General features: G+C 38.6%; 2 protein-coding genes across 3 annotated transcripts; one reads left to right on the top strand and one right to left on the bottom strand.

Moving 5' to 3' along the window:
* Window positions 1-6587: 6587 nt before the first annotated feature.
* Window positions 6588-18549, bottom strand: LOC111319746 (uncharacterized). Of its 2 annotated transcripts, none has more exons than XM_088729102.1 (5): window positions 17979-18549; window positions 8694-8815; window positions 8286-8486; window positions 7518-7617; window positions 6588-7154 (listed from the first exon to the last, which is right to left on the bottom strand). In XM_088729102.1, the coding sequence occupies exons 1-5, from the start codon at window positions 18052-18054 to the stop codon at window positions 6901-6903; spliced, it is 753 nt and encodes a 250-aa protein (XP_088585228.1). In that variant the 5' UTR covers window positions 18055-18549; the 3' UTR covers window positions 6588-6900. The 2 variants fall into 2 exon arrangements, with proteins under 2 accessions (XP_088585228.1, XP_022778225.2); XM_022922490.2 differs by lacking the exon at window positions 17979-18549 and adding an exon at window positions 9801-10035.
* Window positions 10362-16008, top strand: LOC148726058 (uncharacterized). Its single transcript, XM_088729104.1, has 5 exons — window positions 10362-10460; window positions 12890-13011; window positions 13603-13788; window positions 14191-14266; window positions 14820-16008. Exons 1-5 carry the CDS (start codon window positions 10397-10399, stop codon window positions 14942-14944), a joined length of 573 nt encoding a protein of 190 aa, XP_088585230.1. The 5' UTR covers window positions 10362-10396; the 3' UTR covers window positions 14945-16008.
* Window positions 18550-18755: the final 206 nt, after the last annotated feature.

Genomic DNA, 18755 nt, shown 5'->3' with positions numbered 1-18755 from the left:
CGTTAAGGAATAGCTTATGTAGAGGACCGAGTTATTAAAGTTATGTGTACACGCGAGGGAAAGAGGAGAAAACTGAACTGAAGATCTTTAATTTCAATTATTTTAAATTGTCACGCCTTAATCAAACTGCACAGAAATGGTTCTTCAGCTAGCCTGGGCAGACATCAGCTGCAGAAGCCACAGTTGTAGCTTCAGCGGCATCAGCAGCTGCAACAGTTACATCGCTTGCAGCAACAACAGCAACTGATCGAGATGATAAGCAAGATAACGAACAGGAGGCAACCAATTGCACTTACCTCCTTTTTCAGTAGCGGTCAGTTTCTACCACCAATCGAGATTACCTGAAGACAAAAACCGAGAGACATTGTGGTTTACTTTCGAGGGACAGTTTGAGGCATGCTCACTTCCACGGTTTTCGTTGTTGTTGTTATTGTTAAGGGGGGAGGGGTGGGGGCTATAGAAAACTGACTACCAGTTAAACTTCCAATGCAGGAGGTCCTAAGAACATTATAGAGTCATACGGGGTAGTTAGAGTATATTTTGTTGCGATGTGAACAAAATCATCCGGTACGGTTTTTCCAAAAGGACAGACTGTGGCGGGGCTTCTGAAGGACTCATACCAACTTACTACGTTCGTCTGACTTTAACAGCAGGCTTCCCTCTATAACGATCACTTCTGAAAGGTGAAGGTCTTCACCTAAATCTTAACCCCAGCTAGCAGCTTTACCCAATGAAGATGAAAAAAACTCAACCTCGTTCCCAGGGCTTTTCCCTTTTTGAATATTTTGGCCTTTACCCGCCCGCCAAAATATTCAAAAAAGGAAAAGCCCTGGGAACGAGGTTGGAAAAAAACTGTCAATTATTGGCCATAAGGGACAAGTGAAGCGTCTGTGAGAATATTGCACGAAACGTGTTTTTTTTTTTTTTCACCTTCTCTCAGATATTCATGATTAATTAATGACGAAAGTTCGACTCGGTAGAATTGAATTTATGTGAAAAGTTCAGAAGCAGCACATGTATGCGTTCTGCTTTGGAAAAATAGTGAACTAAGCCAGGTTTAAATCCTCCCTCTAGCTTCGAGGGTCGAAAGAAAACTCTCTAAATTTTGTCTCCTATTAACTTCCTGTAAAACCGGTGTGGGTACTTGTCAATTTGGGTTTGGGTTCAATTTGGTCTCGAGGCGAAATCATTGCTTCTCTGATTGGTTGCACTCACCGCACATGATGAACCCTCGACAAGGCACTTACATTTAGACGGAGATTATCGCTCTTCTGAGTGAGTCCCACTTGAACGTATACACCCGAAGAGCTGCGACCCGAGACTTCCTGGGTGTCGTCGTAAGAAAAATTATGAAACCAAGAGATATGTAAATCTGGTATGTCCAGTAAGGCTTTTATGCTGACTGGGTCGTCGTACTTATTGACCTGACGGGCGATAAGATTATGATTACTTTATTTATAGAGGAGAAAAGACCACTTATTAATCGCTCCCCTCGTTCTTGTTCTTCTTCCTCTGTTGTATCTGGAGCTCATTCCCTGATCGTGTGTACTTTTGGGTTAGTCCGACATTTTCTTATGCAGCCGCTGAGCTTTTTAATGACTTACCAAAACCACATAAAAAATTCTGAATCGATAAGGAGTTTTACTTCAAACTATACACCGAATGCAAATATGGCGTCCAATTTGAATTGCCACCGATCTGGGCTCACCAGCCTCTCACACATGTAATAATCCTTTTGTGTTTCCACGTGAAGGCGAGGCTAGTCATTCCACAACAATGGCAATTCAAATTGGACGCCATATTTGCATTCGGTGTATTGGTTTGAGAAATGATTGTATGTAGTTTAGTTGTATATATATTTACCCTTTATACTTATTTATTTAATTAATTTAATTTATTTATATGTATATTATAATCTATTTTGTACACAGTTTCAATGTAAATAAGAGTCAACTTTTTTAATTCTGTGTATAATAAAGTTATTATTATTATCATTATGGGTACGTAGCACTGTTGCAATCTGATTGGCCAATTTGCCGTTGTCGATAGGAGTACAGATAACCCTGCTCCCGTCACCGTGTCAAGCAATGCCTTTATCAAGTCTCAAACATAGGAAAGCACTGGGAGAATTGTTTTATTTGACGTCGATATTGCGGTAAAAAACAAATCGACAGCGGTTTTGCATGGTCTGTTCCCTTATTGACAACGAAATTCATCGTCACCGTGGTCAAAATTTGTCACAACATTTTTAGAACTCGTGTATGAATAAACGGCTTTAACTGAGTTTATAGATGCTTGAAAAGCCCTAATTAAGTGCTACTGGCCCCCTGGCTACATTCCAGGTAGAGAATGAATTCAAAACAAAGTACTCATTGAAAATCCCAAATCTGTGAGCAGTCACCTTCAAAACCATTGTAATTGAACGAGTGACAAAATTCATGTTGCACGTTACTACGCCACAATCTTCGCTGATACTGCACCATTATGGAGTGTAATGGGACCACAACAAGACATTACCCTTACTTTGTTGTCAAGATTAAAAAAAATGTTAATGACTAAAAATCTCCTATACATAGTAGCAATTTTGCCAAAGAGATTTTTTTCTTTTCACAAACGGAAAATACTGTAAATCCTCTATTAAGTTCCCCTCTTTAGAGAAAGAAATTTATTAAGCCCCCCACCCCTCCCCCTTAAAAGACAAAATTGAAAATAACACTGCATGTCAGTAAGTACGATAAATCTATTCAAGTACTGTAAATTTAGTTCGTCATTTAAGATTAATTATGGTGATTGATTGATTGATGTTGTCATGTTGGCGTTAATAGAATACGGTATACGGAAATTACAGAGCGATGCTAGAAATATAACATGGTTAAACGAGGTCTATTGAGAGAGTTATATCATAAAATTGAGCTCTTCGTTGTCGGCTGCTTGACGTCCAGCTTTATTGTATCCTATCGTATTCTGGTAGTGAACGTCGGGCTAAATTGATAACCCCCCTCTATTAAGCCCCCCTCTAATAAGTCCCCAGCCCCCCTTAAAGTACCCGAAAGTTTGTTGGATTGTTATGTCTGGAATAGAAGGAAATATTTCGACATAATGAACTGGCGTTCAAGCCTATATCAGAGTGTGGGTTAAGGGTCAAATCCTCCACAATTTTCTTCTTGCGCTCATACCCCTCCCCCTCCCCCCCAAAGAAAATTGTAGGATTTCATGTCTTCAACATTTGCCTTCTTTGTTACTACACTGCGGCTTGAACAGTTAATACCTTTTATTCGGCTTACTAAACCTTTAACTTCAAATTAGGTCGGTTTACCGACTCGAAGATTGTAAAATACCATAGGAAAATGATAAAAACTGTCTTACAATCTAGATAGAAAACTCAGGGCCTCGTGGCCGCAGTGAAGAGAGCAGAGACCACGCATGTGTACGATTAACACAGGAAACCTGAAGAAATAACACAGGAACGCCATGGTGGTTACATTCTTCGAGATATCACTAAATTGGCGGAAAAGGCCAAGGTTACTTGGTAGCAAACTTTAAGCCTCTTTCACGTAGGCGGAAACCATCGTGACGTAAAAGGGGTTAAAAAGGGAAATATCTGGAATTCTGCGGAATAAAACTTAAGAAAAAGGGTACCGTTCCTCTAAACTTTATTCTCATTTGAAGTAGAATATGAAAAGTCAAACTTTATGGCTCTTTTATTGACAACTGTCTTAATCAAATTTTAAATGTTTGATCATATTTAACTGACAATCAACAAAATGGTCATTCTTTCTGCTCGCTTTGTTGCCCCTATGTTGCAATACCCTTGATTTATGATTCTTAGATTATATTGCGGTAGATCTACCTGCCCCTTGCAATATTGTTAGCAACCAAATGTCCGCCACTAAATATCGCAAGGTCGGGGAACTAGCTGCGGACCGCATCACGCCCAGTGAAAGCATCGAAGGCTCTCGAACTGTCTCCTACGGTTTCCTTTCATTTCATCGCTGTGTTCTCCAATACACAATTAAAATACTTCTCACTGAATTGTGCTGCTAAACACCCACTTCAACCATAGAGTTTTGTCCCTTCTTCGTCTAAACTCTTTCTGCGTTCCTCTCCCACTAAGCTCTAAACAGTACATGCTTACATATTCGCTACTGGTAATTATTATGTGGCTGTGTCTCACAAGGACTGGGAACTACCGAATTCACGAATTTGATTGGCTGAAATCAATATTGAAAGCGGTCTAGATTTTCCCATCTAGAGCGGCATCTAGACCGGTCTAGAAAAAAAAAGGTACAAAGAATATAAGAAATTGGCATATAAGACACAGCCATATAACTGATAAACATCTCATTAACGGAGCTAGGTCGGTCTGTATGGACTAAGTATTGGTGGGCATGTTAACTGACTGGCCTTGGAGGATTAAACATTTGTTATAAGAACACTAACCCAAGCAGTCTTACATGAATCTCATAAATGAAAAACAACGCACTTAATAATAATAATAATAATAATTGTATTTATATAGCGCTAAAATCCACTAATTGTCCAAAGCGCTGTATACCCACCCAACCCACCCCAGGGGAGGACATCCATCACACAGTAATCTCGTGCGTGGGAAATTAACGTCTCCTGCCCCTAACCCTGCAGGAGACGGGACCTCCATTTATTCGTCCCTATCCGAGAAGACTAGAATATCTAACCATTTCTTGATGTTAAAGAAAGGAAGCATATTCTTCTCAGTTAATTTTAAGACCCTGAGTGTTGGTCCGGCCGGTATTGAACTCTCGACCTCCCGCACAGCAGTCCGGCGCTCTCCCAATTGAGCTAACCAGGCGGCGGTTGATGGTACCGATTGACCGAATCAACCTCCCGGCTGCGTTCCCAAAACAAGAACTTTCGTGTGGCAGTCGGTGCAAACCAAGCACGTTCACTTGGAAGTTGAATCACAGTCATAAAAGGAAATAAATAAATAACTTCGGTCTTTGAATTCATACAATAAATACGTGCTAAATATGAACGATTTACTAAGTCACACTGAACTGACAAACAAACTGACGAACTGAACCAACTAAATACTTCATGACAATGCTGGTTAGGTATGTTTTGAACAGCTGAGCTGCTGATTTGTATTTTATCTTCTGCCGAATTGGCAGATCGGGGAATTGTGCAATAACTATCGTCTCTCCTTTGTAAATTTCCTGTACACGCTTCAAAGAAAGCAATCTAATTCTGCTTGTCTTATTTCAACCGATGTTACTCTTATGGAGACCGAAACTTAATGCAACAAAATAAATTCGGAGAATTTACTTTGCCACCGTAGTTTCGAGTGATGTTTTTACATATGTGATATGCCGTGAATTTTTTTTTTTTCAATTTCTAGTAATATTTTTTACTTTGCAGAAATACTTTTAAGTAAAATTCTATATTTTAATCTGCAGTAATATTGTAATTTGCATGCGTGACTCCTCCGGGCCACCGTATACATCTGGAATATCGCTTCGATTCCGAGAATCGGGTGATGGACAAGTCTTCGTAATTCTTAGGATGCTTGCGAAGCATATAGAAATCTGTAATTATTGTGCTCGATGAAAATACATAAAAATAGAAACAAGGTTAGATTAATGGGTGAGAATAAATGTTATTTTACTCGCCTACTTTGTTCTCAAAAATACTTGAAGGTGGATGTTTATGGCGGCGTATTCAAAGTGAAAAGTAAATCTCGCTTTCAGACGGTTTCAGGGCAGTTATAGAATACTCATTTCAGATGAAAGGTAAGTTCGTTACTTTTCTGGTAGATTAATCAAAGAATTGATTATTTCTCGTCGTCTCAGCCGCAAGCGCGGCCAAAAACTGGCTAACAAATAAATTATAAAAATAAAATATTATCGTTTGTCTCACGATATGGTCACTTGAGTTTATTAGCTTCGCCGACCGGCAGGGACACCGCAACAGCTTGCGCCAATTACTGCGGGCCCAGTAAACACACCCATCCCAACCCAGGGGAGGACATCCATCACACAGTAACCTCGTGCGTGGGAAATTAATGTCTCCTACCCCCAACCCTGCAGGAGACGGGACCTCCATTAATTCGTCCCTATCCGAGAAGACTAGAATATCTAACCATTTCTTGATGTTATAGAAAGGTAGCAATTTCTTCTCAATAATTTTAAGACCTTGAGTGTTGGTCCGGCCGGGGCTCGAACCCTCGACTTCCCGCACAACAGTCCAGCGCACTTGAGATGCAATACAAGAGATATTTACCTGCAGTTGAGGAACTCTTTTGCTGAAAAGAACAACGAGAAAAATGTTGACAAGAACGTTTCCATGCTCATCCATTTTGTACAGAGAGAATTCAGCAGACATAGAGCTTCAGTTTGGCTTGTTTGGTCGGTGTTCCTGGAAGCGAAGTTTCAATTTCTCGGAATTACGTCGTTAACCTTACGTTCTGCTATGGCAACTACCGCATTACCAGGATTCTCTCTCTTCCTCCGAGAGAGAAACCTTGGAACGAGGTTACTTTGGCAGTTGCTCCTTTGACATACATCTCGATAATGTCTGTCATGAATTGTGATCAACATAATCTTCTCTGAATCTTCGTTAAAACAGAAACAAATTTATTTTGTTCGGTTAAAAGCACTTTTCAGGTTTTGAAAGATTATACATTTCTGTAGCGCAGTGGTTGCGCCTAAAAATCATTTACAAGTGAAGACTGGAAACTAGACTACCACAACTCGGACAGCAGAAAACCAAATTGCGTCGAGACATTCAGGAACTTATTTGCGTTATTTTTGACCTACAAAATAGCAAAATTACTTATTTATTCAAGCAACGCGCTGTGCCAGCCATGCGGGTATTGCTATACTAAAAAAACGAAAAAAACGCTTAAACGCATATCTAATAATCGATTCAAAATCCGCGAACCATTGGTTGCATCGGAATATTAGCGTTGGTGGTTGTCGAAGTTGTTGCCATGATAACAGGTCCCACAGCAGGGGTAGGTTGCACAATAACGGTATTCTGATTGGATGAACGACAGTTGCAGCAGTTACAGCAACAGCAACAACAACAGCTCGAGATGATCAAGATGATGATTATTGTCCAGCCACTGATCACTGATGCCTTGGTGGCGTCACTCAGATTGTGCCACCAACCAAAGATACCTAGATCAAAATGCAAACAATGTTAATTGAACTAAGTGGAGGGCACTTTGGTCTGAAATCAATCATTTTTTTCTGAAATCACAAGTGCGATTTCAGAAAAAAATTTCATGAAACGAAGTCTAATTATCACTTTATTAAATATATATTTTGAAATAGAACATTATTTTTTTAAAAAATAAGATGAGTTTTAAGACAAGAGTTGCAAAATTTGCAACGCAGTGAGTCTTTGTCTTTCCATAGACATTGAAGAAATTTACACACTTTTTTTTTGGTAACATAGAAGAATGTGTGGAATTCGAGACCATAAGCTCGGCATAGAAAGTGTTAACGAATGAGTGTTAAGATTCAGAATTAAAGATTTACCACATCCGTCTCTCTTGATTGGTAGACTCCCCTCAATCAATGTCGCTTTTACAGGATAAACACCTTTACCGATGATCTTTCCTCCAGCCAACAGCTTTACCTGAAGGAAGATTAACAAGTCCATGTTGCTCTCTGCTTCACGTGATTATCGGACTTCTTAGGATTCATAGCTGAGTGTGTTCTTCTAGAAGAATTAGATTTAGCTACTTTTCTAAGGTTAGTGGTGTGTTTCTCTAGATAAAGCCCGCGAGTAAGCCCTCGTTATACATAGGAGTTTAAGAAAACGACAACGGCAACGGGAACGTCACTAAACAAAAGGTTTTAATGAACAGAACAATGGCTGCGCGCGTGCTTTTAAATCTTTGTACATTTCTTTGCGTCCTCTGAAAAACAACAACGTCAAATGACCAAACTTTGCGTGGTCTGGAGAACGTGAACGACGACGGCTAATTTTTTTACATTTCTATTTCTAATTGAACGCTGTGATCCATATTTAGTTTCGAGATAGTTTTAGCAGTGAGAAACAACATAATGATTTTGGAGTATCACGGGATTCGTAGGTAAAATATAATTTCATTTTTTACCCGACGTTATCCACGGCGTCGCAGTCGTCGTTTCTTGAACTCCCTAATAATTTAAGCACGGTAGGACGCGTGTTTTTCAGCTGGGGAGTTTGCCAGGGTCTGCCTGCCCGCTTTATTCAAGGACTTAGACTCTTTTGCAGGTATTCATAGAGGGAGTCTCACACGAAGTTAGAATACCACCGACCGTTAAACGCAGTCTATCGTCGTCTGGAGTGAGAGAGACTTGAACGTAAACACCGGCAGACAATGGAAAACCGGATACCGACAAACTGAATCCTGGGACTTCAACTATGTCGTCACTGGTGTAAGTATGGGACCAAGAGATGTGCAGATCAGGTACATCTATTGAAGCTGTTACACTGACCGGGTCATCACATTTATTGACCTTGCGGGGAAGATAAGATATCAGATTAAACTCGGTGACAATGGAAGACTGGAAAGAATAAGCATTCTGCTTTCATTTCAATCATTTTTGGGTTGATTTAAATGTTGAAATATACTATTACAGTGTTACGTTTTTGTCGTCCAGGGCACTCTCGATACTTTCTTTCAAAATTGATGAATAACTTACAAAATTTATGAACTCAAATACCTCCAACTTGTATGTCATTGCTTTTTCGACAAACTTCATTTTACATCTAACTATATCGCAATCATCACTGATATTGCAGCCATCATCAAGCGTATTGGAACCACAAGTATAGCTCCTTTTTGCTTTACAGACAGATGAAAAAATACTTTATTAGTTAAATTATTTTCATCACATGACATCAAAACCCAACTGAGGAAACAAACTTAACCATATATTTTGTTTTTATTAGAGGTATCTTCATCATTTTCAGAAATTTCCTTTTCATAGTGGCTAAAACCTTGTACGGGTTGCTGAATTTTACTCGTTAACATGGCTTTCAAGCTCTGCTCGCTGTTTACGCTTGGACAACACACCTTTCAAATCCCTGGCTTTCTGATAAAAATTTACATTCGTCTAGTTGTATGAATATTTAATTGGCAGGACAACACTCTTTAGTCATGAAGTCATTCGTGAATCTTACTGTATTGGAGAAGGAGAATGATCTCTTGTACGAAGCAAAAACCTCATTTTTGTTTCCTTTTTTTTCGCATTGCACCTTTTTGTCCATTTGTTTTTCCTTTGGTGATTTTCTAAGAATTTCATTGTATTGCAGTCCTTGAATCATAGCTGAAGTCTCGATTCTCTGAACGAAATTTCATGATTTTTTTCAACCATTGGCATTTTTAACCAGCAAAGCTTGAGCACCTTGCCTAAGCTTTAGTGACCTACCACCAAAGGTCCGTAACGGTAAAATTTGGCGCTCAGGTTGATATAACGTAAGGGGTTACGGAAGCGCTGCACGCTGCTGCAGCATGGATGTTCGTTCTAAGCGCTCCATCTCCAATAACAACAACGGCTTAACTGCACGATTTATCGCTCAGGATAATTTTTTTCTGAATCACATTCGTCATAATAAATCCATAATTTATTTTAACATCCCACAAATATCAAACTTTTCCCCTAATATAGTTTTACCACAGGGAAGTGCCATTCATTTTAGACTCGAAATTTTAGTATTTCGTTTCCTTGAATAATGAATATTTGTTGAAAAAGAAAAAAAGGAAAAAAATAAGAAAAGGAGAAAGAAAAATTAAGAGACGAAAATAGAACCAAAATAAAAAAATATACCTGGTGCTGAGCAAATGAGTTGGCTTAACATAAGGACGCTTAAACTTTGTTGAACACCATTAATGAACGTAGCCATGGTCTCGAGAGATTGACTTCTCTGTGTTCAACTTCAGCTTCGGTTCAGCTTAAAAAAGCAAAGATTCTGGAAATTTCCGGTTTAACCGGTTTCACATTGTTCCCAGAAGTATATCCTTTTCTCGGAATTGTATTGTAGTTGAGTAAAAGGTATTTGCATATACCTTATTGACTAAAACACTCGACTAAACTAGTTCCCAGTCCTAAGTGATTACAAAGATTAAAATCCTTGTTTACAGAAGCTTTTTTGATGGTAGAAACCGTTCTTTTCGCTAAGCTTTTGCATAAATTTGGCTTGTTTTGGCCCTTGCTCTCTAGATTACAGGCGTTTCTCAATACAAGAAATTTAGTAAACGCACATGGTGTACGCTAGGGAACCAGACGCTGTCGTTAGCTATTGCCTGAGGATTTTGGGAAGGGGTGCGTTACGTTATGCGGAAAAAAGTCATGCGTTATGCGTTATCGTTATGCGTTACGTTATGCGCAGTCGCAATCCCCAGCGTTTAACTACAAGTTAAAGGATGAAGGCAACGACTTTTCTCTTTCTCTCCCTGTTGGTTTTTCGTGTTTTATCGACAACATTAGGTAAGACCTTAGCAATGTGATGTATGTTTTTACCCTGAATACGATGTAACTTGCCTAGTATTGATGTTTCGGGATAAGTTCATTTCAGAGTGAGAGCGCAAGGAAAGATCCGTTTCGTCCTAGAAAATAGTAGATTAGTTCATATTTTTTCTGGTGTTTATTCATCTGTGCGATGCAAAAAGTTAGTTTCATCTTTCAAGTTTACATCGTTCACACATTTACACTGTTTAATTAAAGGCCAAACAGAAGTATTGATTATGTCGCCTTGTTCAGGCCACAATTTTGAGGTTTAGTGTTCTTTTTGCATTATAGAAAGTAGAACGGGGAGATTTAATTAAGATCTTAAACAAGGTGTTCCCTGAGTAGTCCAGGGATTTAAGATCCAAATAAACCAAAAATCCAAGATTAAATAAACTGCGTTTTCTGATGCGTCATGGACATGTTCAAGCATGTCTTAATTAACAATCATTTGCCTCAGGGGATTATTCGACAATATTCACCGAACCTGAGGCGAATAATTGTTTCAGTATAATTTCAGAGCTGAACAACAGAGACATTTCCAAAATCATAACATTTTAGTAACATTTATTAACATTTTCCTTTACGCTCTATAAACCGCGTGGAGCGGTTTATAGAGCGTCATATAAGGAACCGCTCGACCAATCAGATTGCTGGAAGATCTTTGCTTGGCTCTGAAATTATACTAATTGCTCGGCTCTGAAATTATACAAATGTTTGATATGAATATTTATCAAGTTTCTCGTTTCTCTCTTTCTACCGCGCTTTCCTTTTTAGTTTCATCAAAATAGAAACGGTCAAAAGAACACAACGTCATCTGGAGTATACTCAACTAATAGACCACTTTAATTAGATTTATCTTGTGTGATAAATCTAATTAAAACTCAGTGGGGAGAACGAAAAGTAAAACTTGTTTACCCTTAAGGTCACCTTAAGCAAAAAAGAGGTGTTGAACGTGTCAAATCAAAATTTAAGAAACATTTTCTTGATTGTGAATTTGACATAGAATTTGATCTAAAACCGAGCCTGAGAATAGTCAAAAGTATCAGGGGTAGGAATTTCCAGGAATTCCTGTGCAAGATTAACTTTTACCAGAGCGATTCACTCTCTTCTTTATTAAGCAGAGCAACCTAATTGAAATATAGCTTACTGCAATTAAATTAGCCTTTCTGGCCTCGTTCTACAGAACAAAATTCAAGAGAGTACATTATCTCAAGCGAGGCCAGAAAGGCTAATTTAAATTTAAACAAAAGAATATTAATTCGGCAGCCATTTATGAAAGTGGTCAATTATCTATGATTCCAATGACTCATGCGGAAATTGGGGAAATTTCGAATATTCGATTGAAGTAAGCGACGTCAGATAATAGGTTGATTAGAGAGATTTAGCAAGAGGACAGGAACGTCAGTAAAATACCGGCAAGAACGTTGCCCCGTTGTCTCTCAGAAGTGACAAAGGAGTCGTTCCAATGAGACGTCAATGCAGCATTTAAAATTGAATATCCTAATCTCAGCTCTTTAAAGATCGCCATTTTCGGTTTCACGAATAACTTTAAGGACAACGAATTATCTTCTTTGAGAGTTCTGCGACTAGCGAAAACAAAGGATAATTATAGTTACGCATGAAGTACGATCTTAATATGAATCTACACGGATTAGTCTTTATAATTATTCCATTCCAAGTAAGTCTCGTGTCTGTTGTGTAGCTGTCATTTCGTTTCGCGCCACTAGATTTCAGGACTACTGATATTTCTTTATAATTTTATAAGTATGATATGTCGTCGTTTTTCCCCTGGCAGTATGGTAAATCTCTTTTGAACGGAGTTATGGCAAAACCAGGTGGAAATCATGGACCCAACGACGGATTTGTTTACGATGAGTTCTTCTTTAACGATAAAAGAATGAAACGAACTCAAACTAGTCATCGATGAAACGCTGAGTCCTGAAACCATGGATCGCTTGCTAATGATTGTGTTCCAATTTCCTTTCGGGAATCCAGCGCAAATGTAGCGGTAAATTTTCACAAATACGCTGAATAAAACAAAGAAAGTGAACTGATTATCCTGGAAATGAGTTTTGAAATCATCCCAAACAGTATCATCTCGTTTACTAGTGCACGGTTTACACAAATCTCAGGCGTTCTGATCGCGACGGGAAAACCAGCGAAATGACATCCTGAACTTGTTTGGGAGAACGGCACCGCAAACACCGTAAGTCGAAATACATTCGTGTCCAAACCATTCCTCGCGCTTTTCCGGTCTGAAATGACGTTCCCGTCCTCTTGCTAAATAGGGTGATATAGCAAAATAACGAAAATATATACTCTTAATTTTGTTTTCTCAGGTAGGGCAGGACGTTATGTGAGAAATTATAATCTAACTTATAAATTTATTTTCTCATTTGTCTGCAAAGCAAAAAGGAGCAATACTTGTGGTTTCGATTTGCTGGATGATGGCTGCAGTATCAATGAGGACTGCGATACAATCAGATGTAAAACGAAGTTACTGGACAAAGCAACAACATTCAAGTTGCAGGTATTTGTGTTCGTAGATTTTTTAAGTTTCTTTATCAGTCTTGTTACTCATTTGAAAGAAGAGAAGATATTAGAGTACTGATCTGACTGAAGACGTAGTAATGGTGAAAGGATTGAGTGATGACAAAAAGCAGACGACCGACCAGTGGGAGTCTTACTTGTTTCTCACGAATTGAAAGACACTAGGTCTTGTTACCGACGAATCATAGAAATTACAATTTCCGAGAAAAGAAGAGTGGCTAATTTATGAAAAAAAAAAGGGAAATATGCATTTTAAGACTAACAAAAGGAGGTGTTTAATATTTAATGCCGCTCTGAAAATGACTACAATCAAAATTAGAATGTGATTGGTTGATTTAAAATAAACTTTGAATGTGATTGGCTAATAAAATTGTCCAATGATAAATTGGCCAGTGAATAAGAGGAAAATAGGCGTTTTTAGACCGATCACGATCAAGCACATTGTTGTGATAGTTTATTTTAACCGGTAAATTTACTCAAAAATTATTTAAATGGAGACGGAACCGAAAGCTTATTCTTCTTATCTCCCGTTGTCACCGAATTTAATCTGATATTTTATCTTGGCTGCAAGGTCAATAACTGCGATGACCCGGTCAGTGTAACAGCCTCAATGGATGTACCTGATCTACACATCTCTTGGTCCCATACTTACACCAGTGACGATAATGTTAAAGTCCCAGAATTCAACGCGTCGGTATCTGGCGGTGTTTACGTTCAAGTCAATCTCACTCCGGACGACGATAGACTGGGTTTAATGGTCAGTGATACTCTAATCTCGTGTGAAACTCATCATATGAATACACAATCGCAGCGAAGGAAATGCTCACGTGAGCAAAATTAGAGCATCCGTCTCAAAAGTCCTCTTTCGAGCCGATAAACGAACGTCCTGCAGCTTTTATGTTATTAATGAGGGCCTGCTCGTGGGTTAGATAAATACACTACTGACCGAACAGAGCGAGATTAATTCAACTCCTTTCCCAACTAGACGAACACACCTAGCTATATACCCTGAGAAGTCTAATAACCACGTGCGGAGTATTTCGCCGTGTGCAACAACTTAACTCTCTTCTCAGTGTCGTTCTCACGGGTCTCTTTAACCGAGGGACACTGGGAGCGAGGTAAAGCAGAGCGCAACATGGACTTGTTAATCTTCCTTCAGGTAATGCTGTGGGCTGGAGGAAAGATCAACAGTAAAGGGATAAAGGGGACTTTGCCTATAAAGACGGACGAATGTGGTAAGTCTTCAATTCTGAATCTTAACACCCATCCGTTTGTACTTCTCAGGCCGAGCTTATACTTTCAATTTCTACACATTCTTCTCTGTTACAAAAATTCGTTTGGAAATTTCTTGATTATATCTATTTTGAAATCATTGGTTATTCTTGCAATTTGATTGGTTCTCAGCAGTTGATCAGGGAATCGCATTAATTTGTCCTCTAAATTGCACCTTTTTCTCAACCTGTGTCTAGATACAAGTTAATAGATAATGACAACGACAGCATCACTAAAACAAGCCAATCCAACTTCAGGGCCTGTTTAAAGTATGCAATCAAAGTTCTGGAATAGGAAAGACAAACAAGACACTTTTGCAAATTTTGCAAATTTTGGCTCTAAAACACTTATTTTTTGCAGAAAAAAAACTGCTATTTTAAAATAGATGTAATAAAGTGAAAATTGGACTTCATTTCATGCAATTATGTTCTGAAATCAGGCTTGTGATTTCAAATTGTGACAGATTTCAGACTAAAGTGCACTTCACTTAGTTCAATCAACACTGTTTATGTTTAGATCCAAGTTGGTGGGACAAAGAGAGTACAGCCATCAAAGTGACGGTGATCGTAACCTCACTCATCGCTTGGATCGGCCTTTGTATTTGCTGTTGTTGTTGCTGTTGTTATTGTTGTTGTGGGTGATGTAGTTGAACAGTCTTAACTCCAACCACAATACCATTCTGATGTAACCCACCCATAAAATGTCTACTGCTGTCATGGCAACAATTTCAACAACCACCAATGTAATTATTGTGAAGGTGTAGTCTGATCGTCCGGGTGAGTGTAGTCCTGAGAAGGACTGTTGTCGGTGGCAGTGACTGACGTTTCGACAACCTGTGCGGAAGTCATCATCAGAGTCAAGTGAGACTTGACTCTGATGATGACTTCCGCACAGGTTGTCGAAACGTCAGTCACTGCCACCGACAACAGTCCTTCTCAGGACTACACTCACCCGGACGATCAGACTACACCTTCACATGTTACCCCCGGGTTCAAACCATTTATTGCACAATGTAATTATTCTAATGCAACTTATGACCAAAAAGTGAAGTGATGTACACTTAACACGATTAGAACCTTATCCTCAATATTGGCACTGCAATTACTAAAATAGTGGGATAACACAGTTATAATATCGAGTCATGGGGCCAAAATGGTATCACGTTTATAACGTTTCATTTGCAGCAGACATAGGTAGGTGAGCAAGTAGGTAAGGCTTTATTTAAACACGGAAAATCGTCAGTTGAGTATTAGGGGTTAAAAGCTAAGACTATTTACAAGTACTTTATATGATCGACGTGTAGCAAAAGCTACGATTTTTGAATCCGTAGCATTCGGTAGGAGTTGAACCTCAAGTAAACTGTATTTTCGTTTTACATTTTGAATCACACTCGTCATTATAAATCCCTAATATATAGATTTAGCCAAGCCTAAAAGCGGAGGTTGAATTTTCTTTTTCTCGCACGTCTCAAGGGTACAACGCCTTGCCTTATATACTTGGTAACTGTATTGCTGTAATAGCTTTGCGCGTGTGTTATGCCTTAATATTCTTCTATTTGTACTATATAAGGGTGTGTGTGTATGTGCATCTTTTTCTCTTTTTTTATTTTCCAATTTTTTTTATTAATTTCTGTTTTGTATGTAAACGTAAGAAAATGCTTTAAATAAATTTGTTTGAAAGAATAAAACAAAAAAACAACGCCCTACCTCGGCCAAGCAAGTTGCATTAACTATTTCCAATTCCTTATGGTAGTCTTATCTTACAGGTAGAATTTCTGTCATCTTTTTCGTATGGTGGTTGTGAATTTGACATGAAAGCAGAAATCCAGTTTCTACGGTGATTAGAACTTATGGTAGAATATTTCGGTTATCTTGCAATAAGCTATATTTCAATTAGGTTGCTCTGCTTGATAAAGAAGAGAGTGAATCGCTCTGGTAAAAGTTAATCTTGCACAGGAATTCCTGGAAATTCCTACCCCTGATACTTTTGACTATTCTCAGGCTCGGGTTTAGATCAAATTCTATGTCAAATTCACAATCAAGAAAATGTTTCTTAAATTTTGATTTGACAGGTTCAACACCTCTTTTTTGTTTAAGGTGACCTTAAGGGTAAACAAGTTTTACTTTTCGTTCTCCCCACTGAGTTTTAATTAGATTTATCACACAACTCGGGTCAGATGGCCAATAACTAAAATCAACCAACCAAAATGCTCTATTGCCGGTCCAATATTCTCTAAGTATTGGACCGGGCACTGTCCCAAATGGTCCCGAATGATACCGCACTTGTGTCCCTTTGAACTTCAGTCGTATAATAAATCTCTTAATAACCAAGCTTGTTCGGGATCGTACTGGAAGAATATCGGTCCTCGGTCTTTTTTGTACGGACCTCGCTGCGCTCGGTGCGTACTGTCAAGACCTCGGGCCGATATTCTTCCAGTACGGCCCTCGCGCTTGGTTACTAAGATATATAACTTGTTCTAGGACCACGTAGTTTTTTTGGGAACAGTACTTGTGTACGCCCCTTCTTCCTTGAATCCTCATTTCATTCTCTTGTTATCTAACAAACTTCAAGGGCTGTTTTCGTTTTAGTCATCTATTTAAGTGCAATTCTAATCTATGCAACGGTTTTTTTTATAATCTTTATATTGCCAATCTTGTTTTTGTTTTACCAGAACTAAGCTGATAATTTAAGAAATTTAAGACAGAAAATGATTTTGTAACTGCGTAAACAACTAGAAGGTACATGCTCAGTACACAGGAACTGTTTTACGTAAGTTAACGCGATTCGTATATGCTGAGTACGTAGGAACTGTTTTACGTAACTTAACGTGATTCGCTAGTTAAGATAGAAACGATGACGAAGCATGAAGATTGACAGCTTAGTTAGTGACAGGAACTGTTTTACGTAACTTAACGTGATTCGCTAGTTAAGATAGAAACGATTACGAAGCACGATGATTGACAGCTTAGTGGGTGACACCTTTATAAGCTGGTCAACAACATTTCACTTAGAACTTAGCCACTCCCGTTAGTTTTAAATTGTATTAAGTGTCGGGGAATAAGTTAGTTGCTCATTAATAATAAGTCAAATATTAATTGTAAAAGGAATTAGTTGAATGATTTCGTGATAGATTGCATCAATTCTCAGTAAATTGAACTGAGTGCACAGTTTATCAGGTGATGTACTTTGCACGCGCTAATTGAACCAAATAAGGAAGGGATCATGTGAATTAGGCTTGATATATCGTACAATAGTTATATTACTGTAAGCTGTGCATGTGATAGATTACAGTACTGTATTGTGTAAGACAGCAAAAAAACTGAAGTGCACGTACACTGTAATCAGATCGATAGTAGAACCCTTGAGAGGTAGAAGAATAAACTCCGCGTTAAAATAGAACGTAGACTGTGTGATAGATACAGTCCTCAGTTGAACCAGCGAGCGGAACAAAAATTCCGCAACATCAAGAGATCAAATCAAGGAAAAAAGAAGTATCAACGGCACAAGAGTGATAGAAAAATACGTCTATCAAACAACTGTAAAATAGTGTTAGAAAATCTTCTAACACTGTTCATTTTAGACCATTTTAGGGTTCCCTTTCCCTCAGTTATGAATAATCGCTGACAAAAAGAAATTGGAGAGAAAAAGAAAATATAAATTTAAAAATATATATACCTGATCCTGAGCAAATGAGTTGACTTAACATAAGGACGCTTAAACCTTGTTTAAAACCATTCATGAACGCAACCATGATTCGGAGAGATTGACTTCTTTGTGTTCAACTTCAGCTTCGGTTCAGCTTGAAAAAGCAAAGATTCTGGAATTTTCCGGTTTAATCGGTTTCACATTGTTCCCGGAAGTATATCCTCCTTTTCTTAGAATTGTATTTTAGTTGAGTAAAAGGTATTTGCATACACCTTGTTGACTAAAACACTCAACCAAACTTGTTCCCAGTCCTAAGTACTTATAAAGACTAAAATTCTTGTTTTGCAAAAGCTTCTTTTGTTAGCAGAAACCGTTGTTTTGGGAAGCGGGGACGGGAGGGACAGGTTTGGATCTGTGGATCTCCTCTAACGCTATGTAATTTTCTCATGATCCTTGCTCCGTTCATTTCCAATTAATTGGCGGTCAATATTCTATAGCCATCCCGTTATATTCTGTTGGCAAATGGCGAGTTTGGCGAGGACTGATCCCTCCCTCCGTTCTGCCTGAAAACCTGCCATCTCCCAAAAAAGCTCTCCCACTCACCCCTCCCAGGCGAATCATAATGACTAGTCCCTAAACCATACAACCTCGTTTCCAGGGCATTTTCCCGTCCCACCGCCAACTAAAAGTAAAGGCCCTGGGAACGAGATTGTAAACTATAGTAATCTCCTGACTCCGAAACAGATATGTTTTCTGACTTTTCTTATGAGACCGACTCAGACGGAATAAAACAGATACAATTACAAA

The sequence above is a fragment of the Stylophora pistillata genome, chromosome 7 (assembly GCF_964205215.1).
Source record: "Stylophora pistillata chromosome 7, jaStyPist1.2, whole genome shotgun sequence".
NCBI lineage: Eukaryota > Metazoa > Cnidaria > Anthozoa > Scleractinia > Pocilloporidae > Stylophora > Stylophora pistillata.
This window is presented reverse-complemented; position numbering and strand designations above follow the sequence as displayed.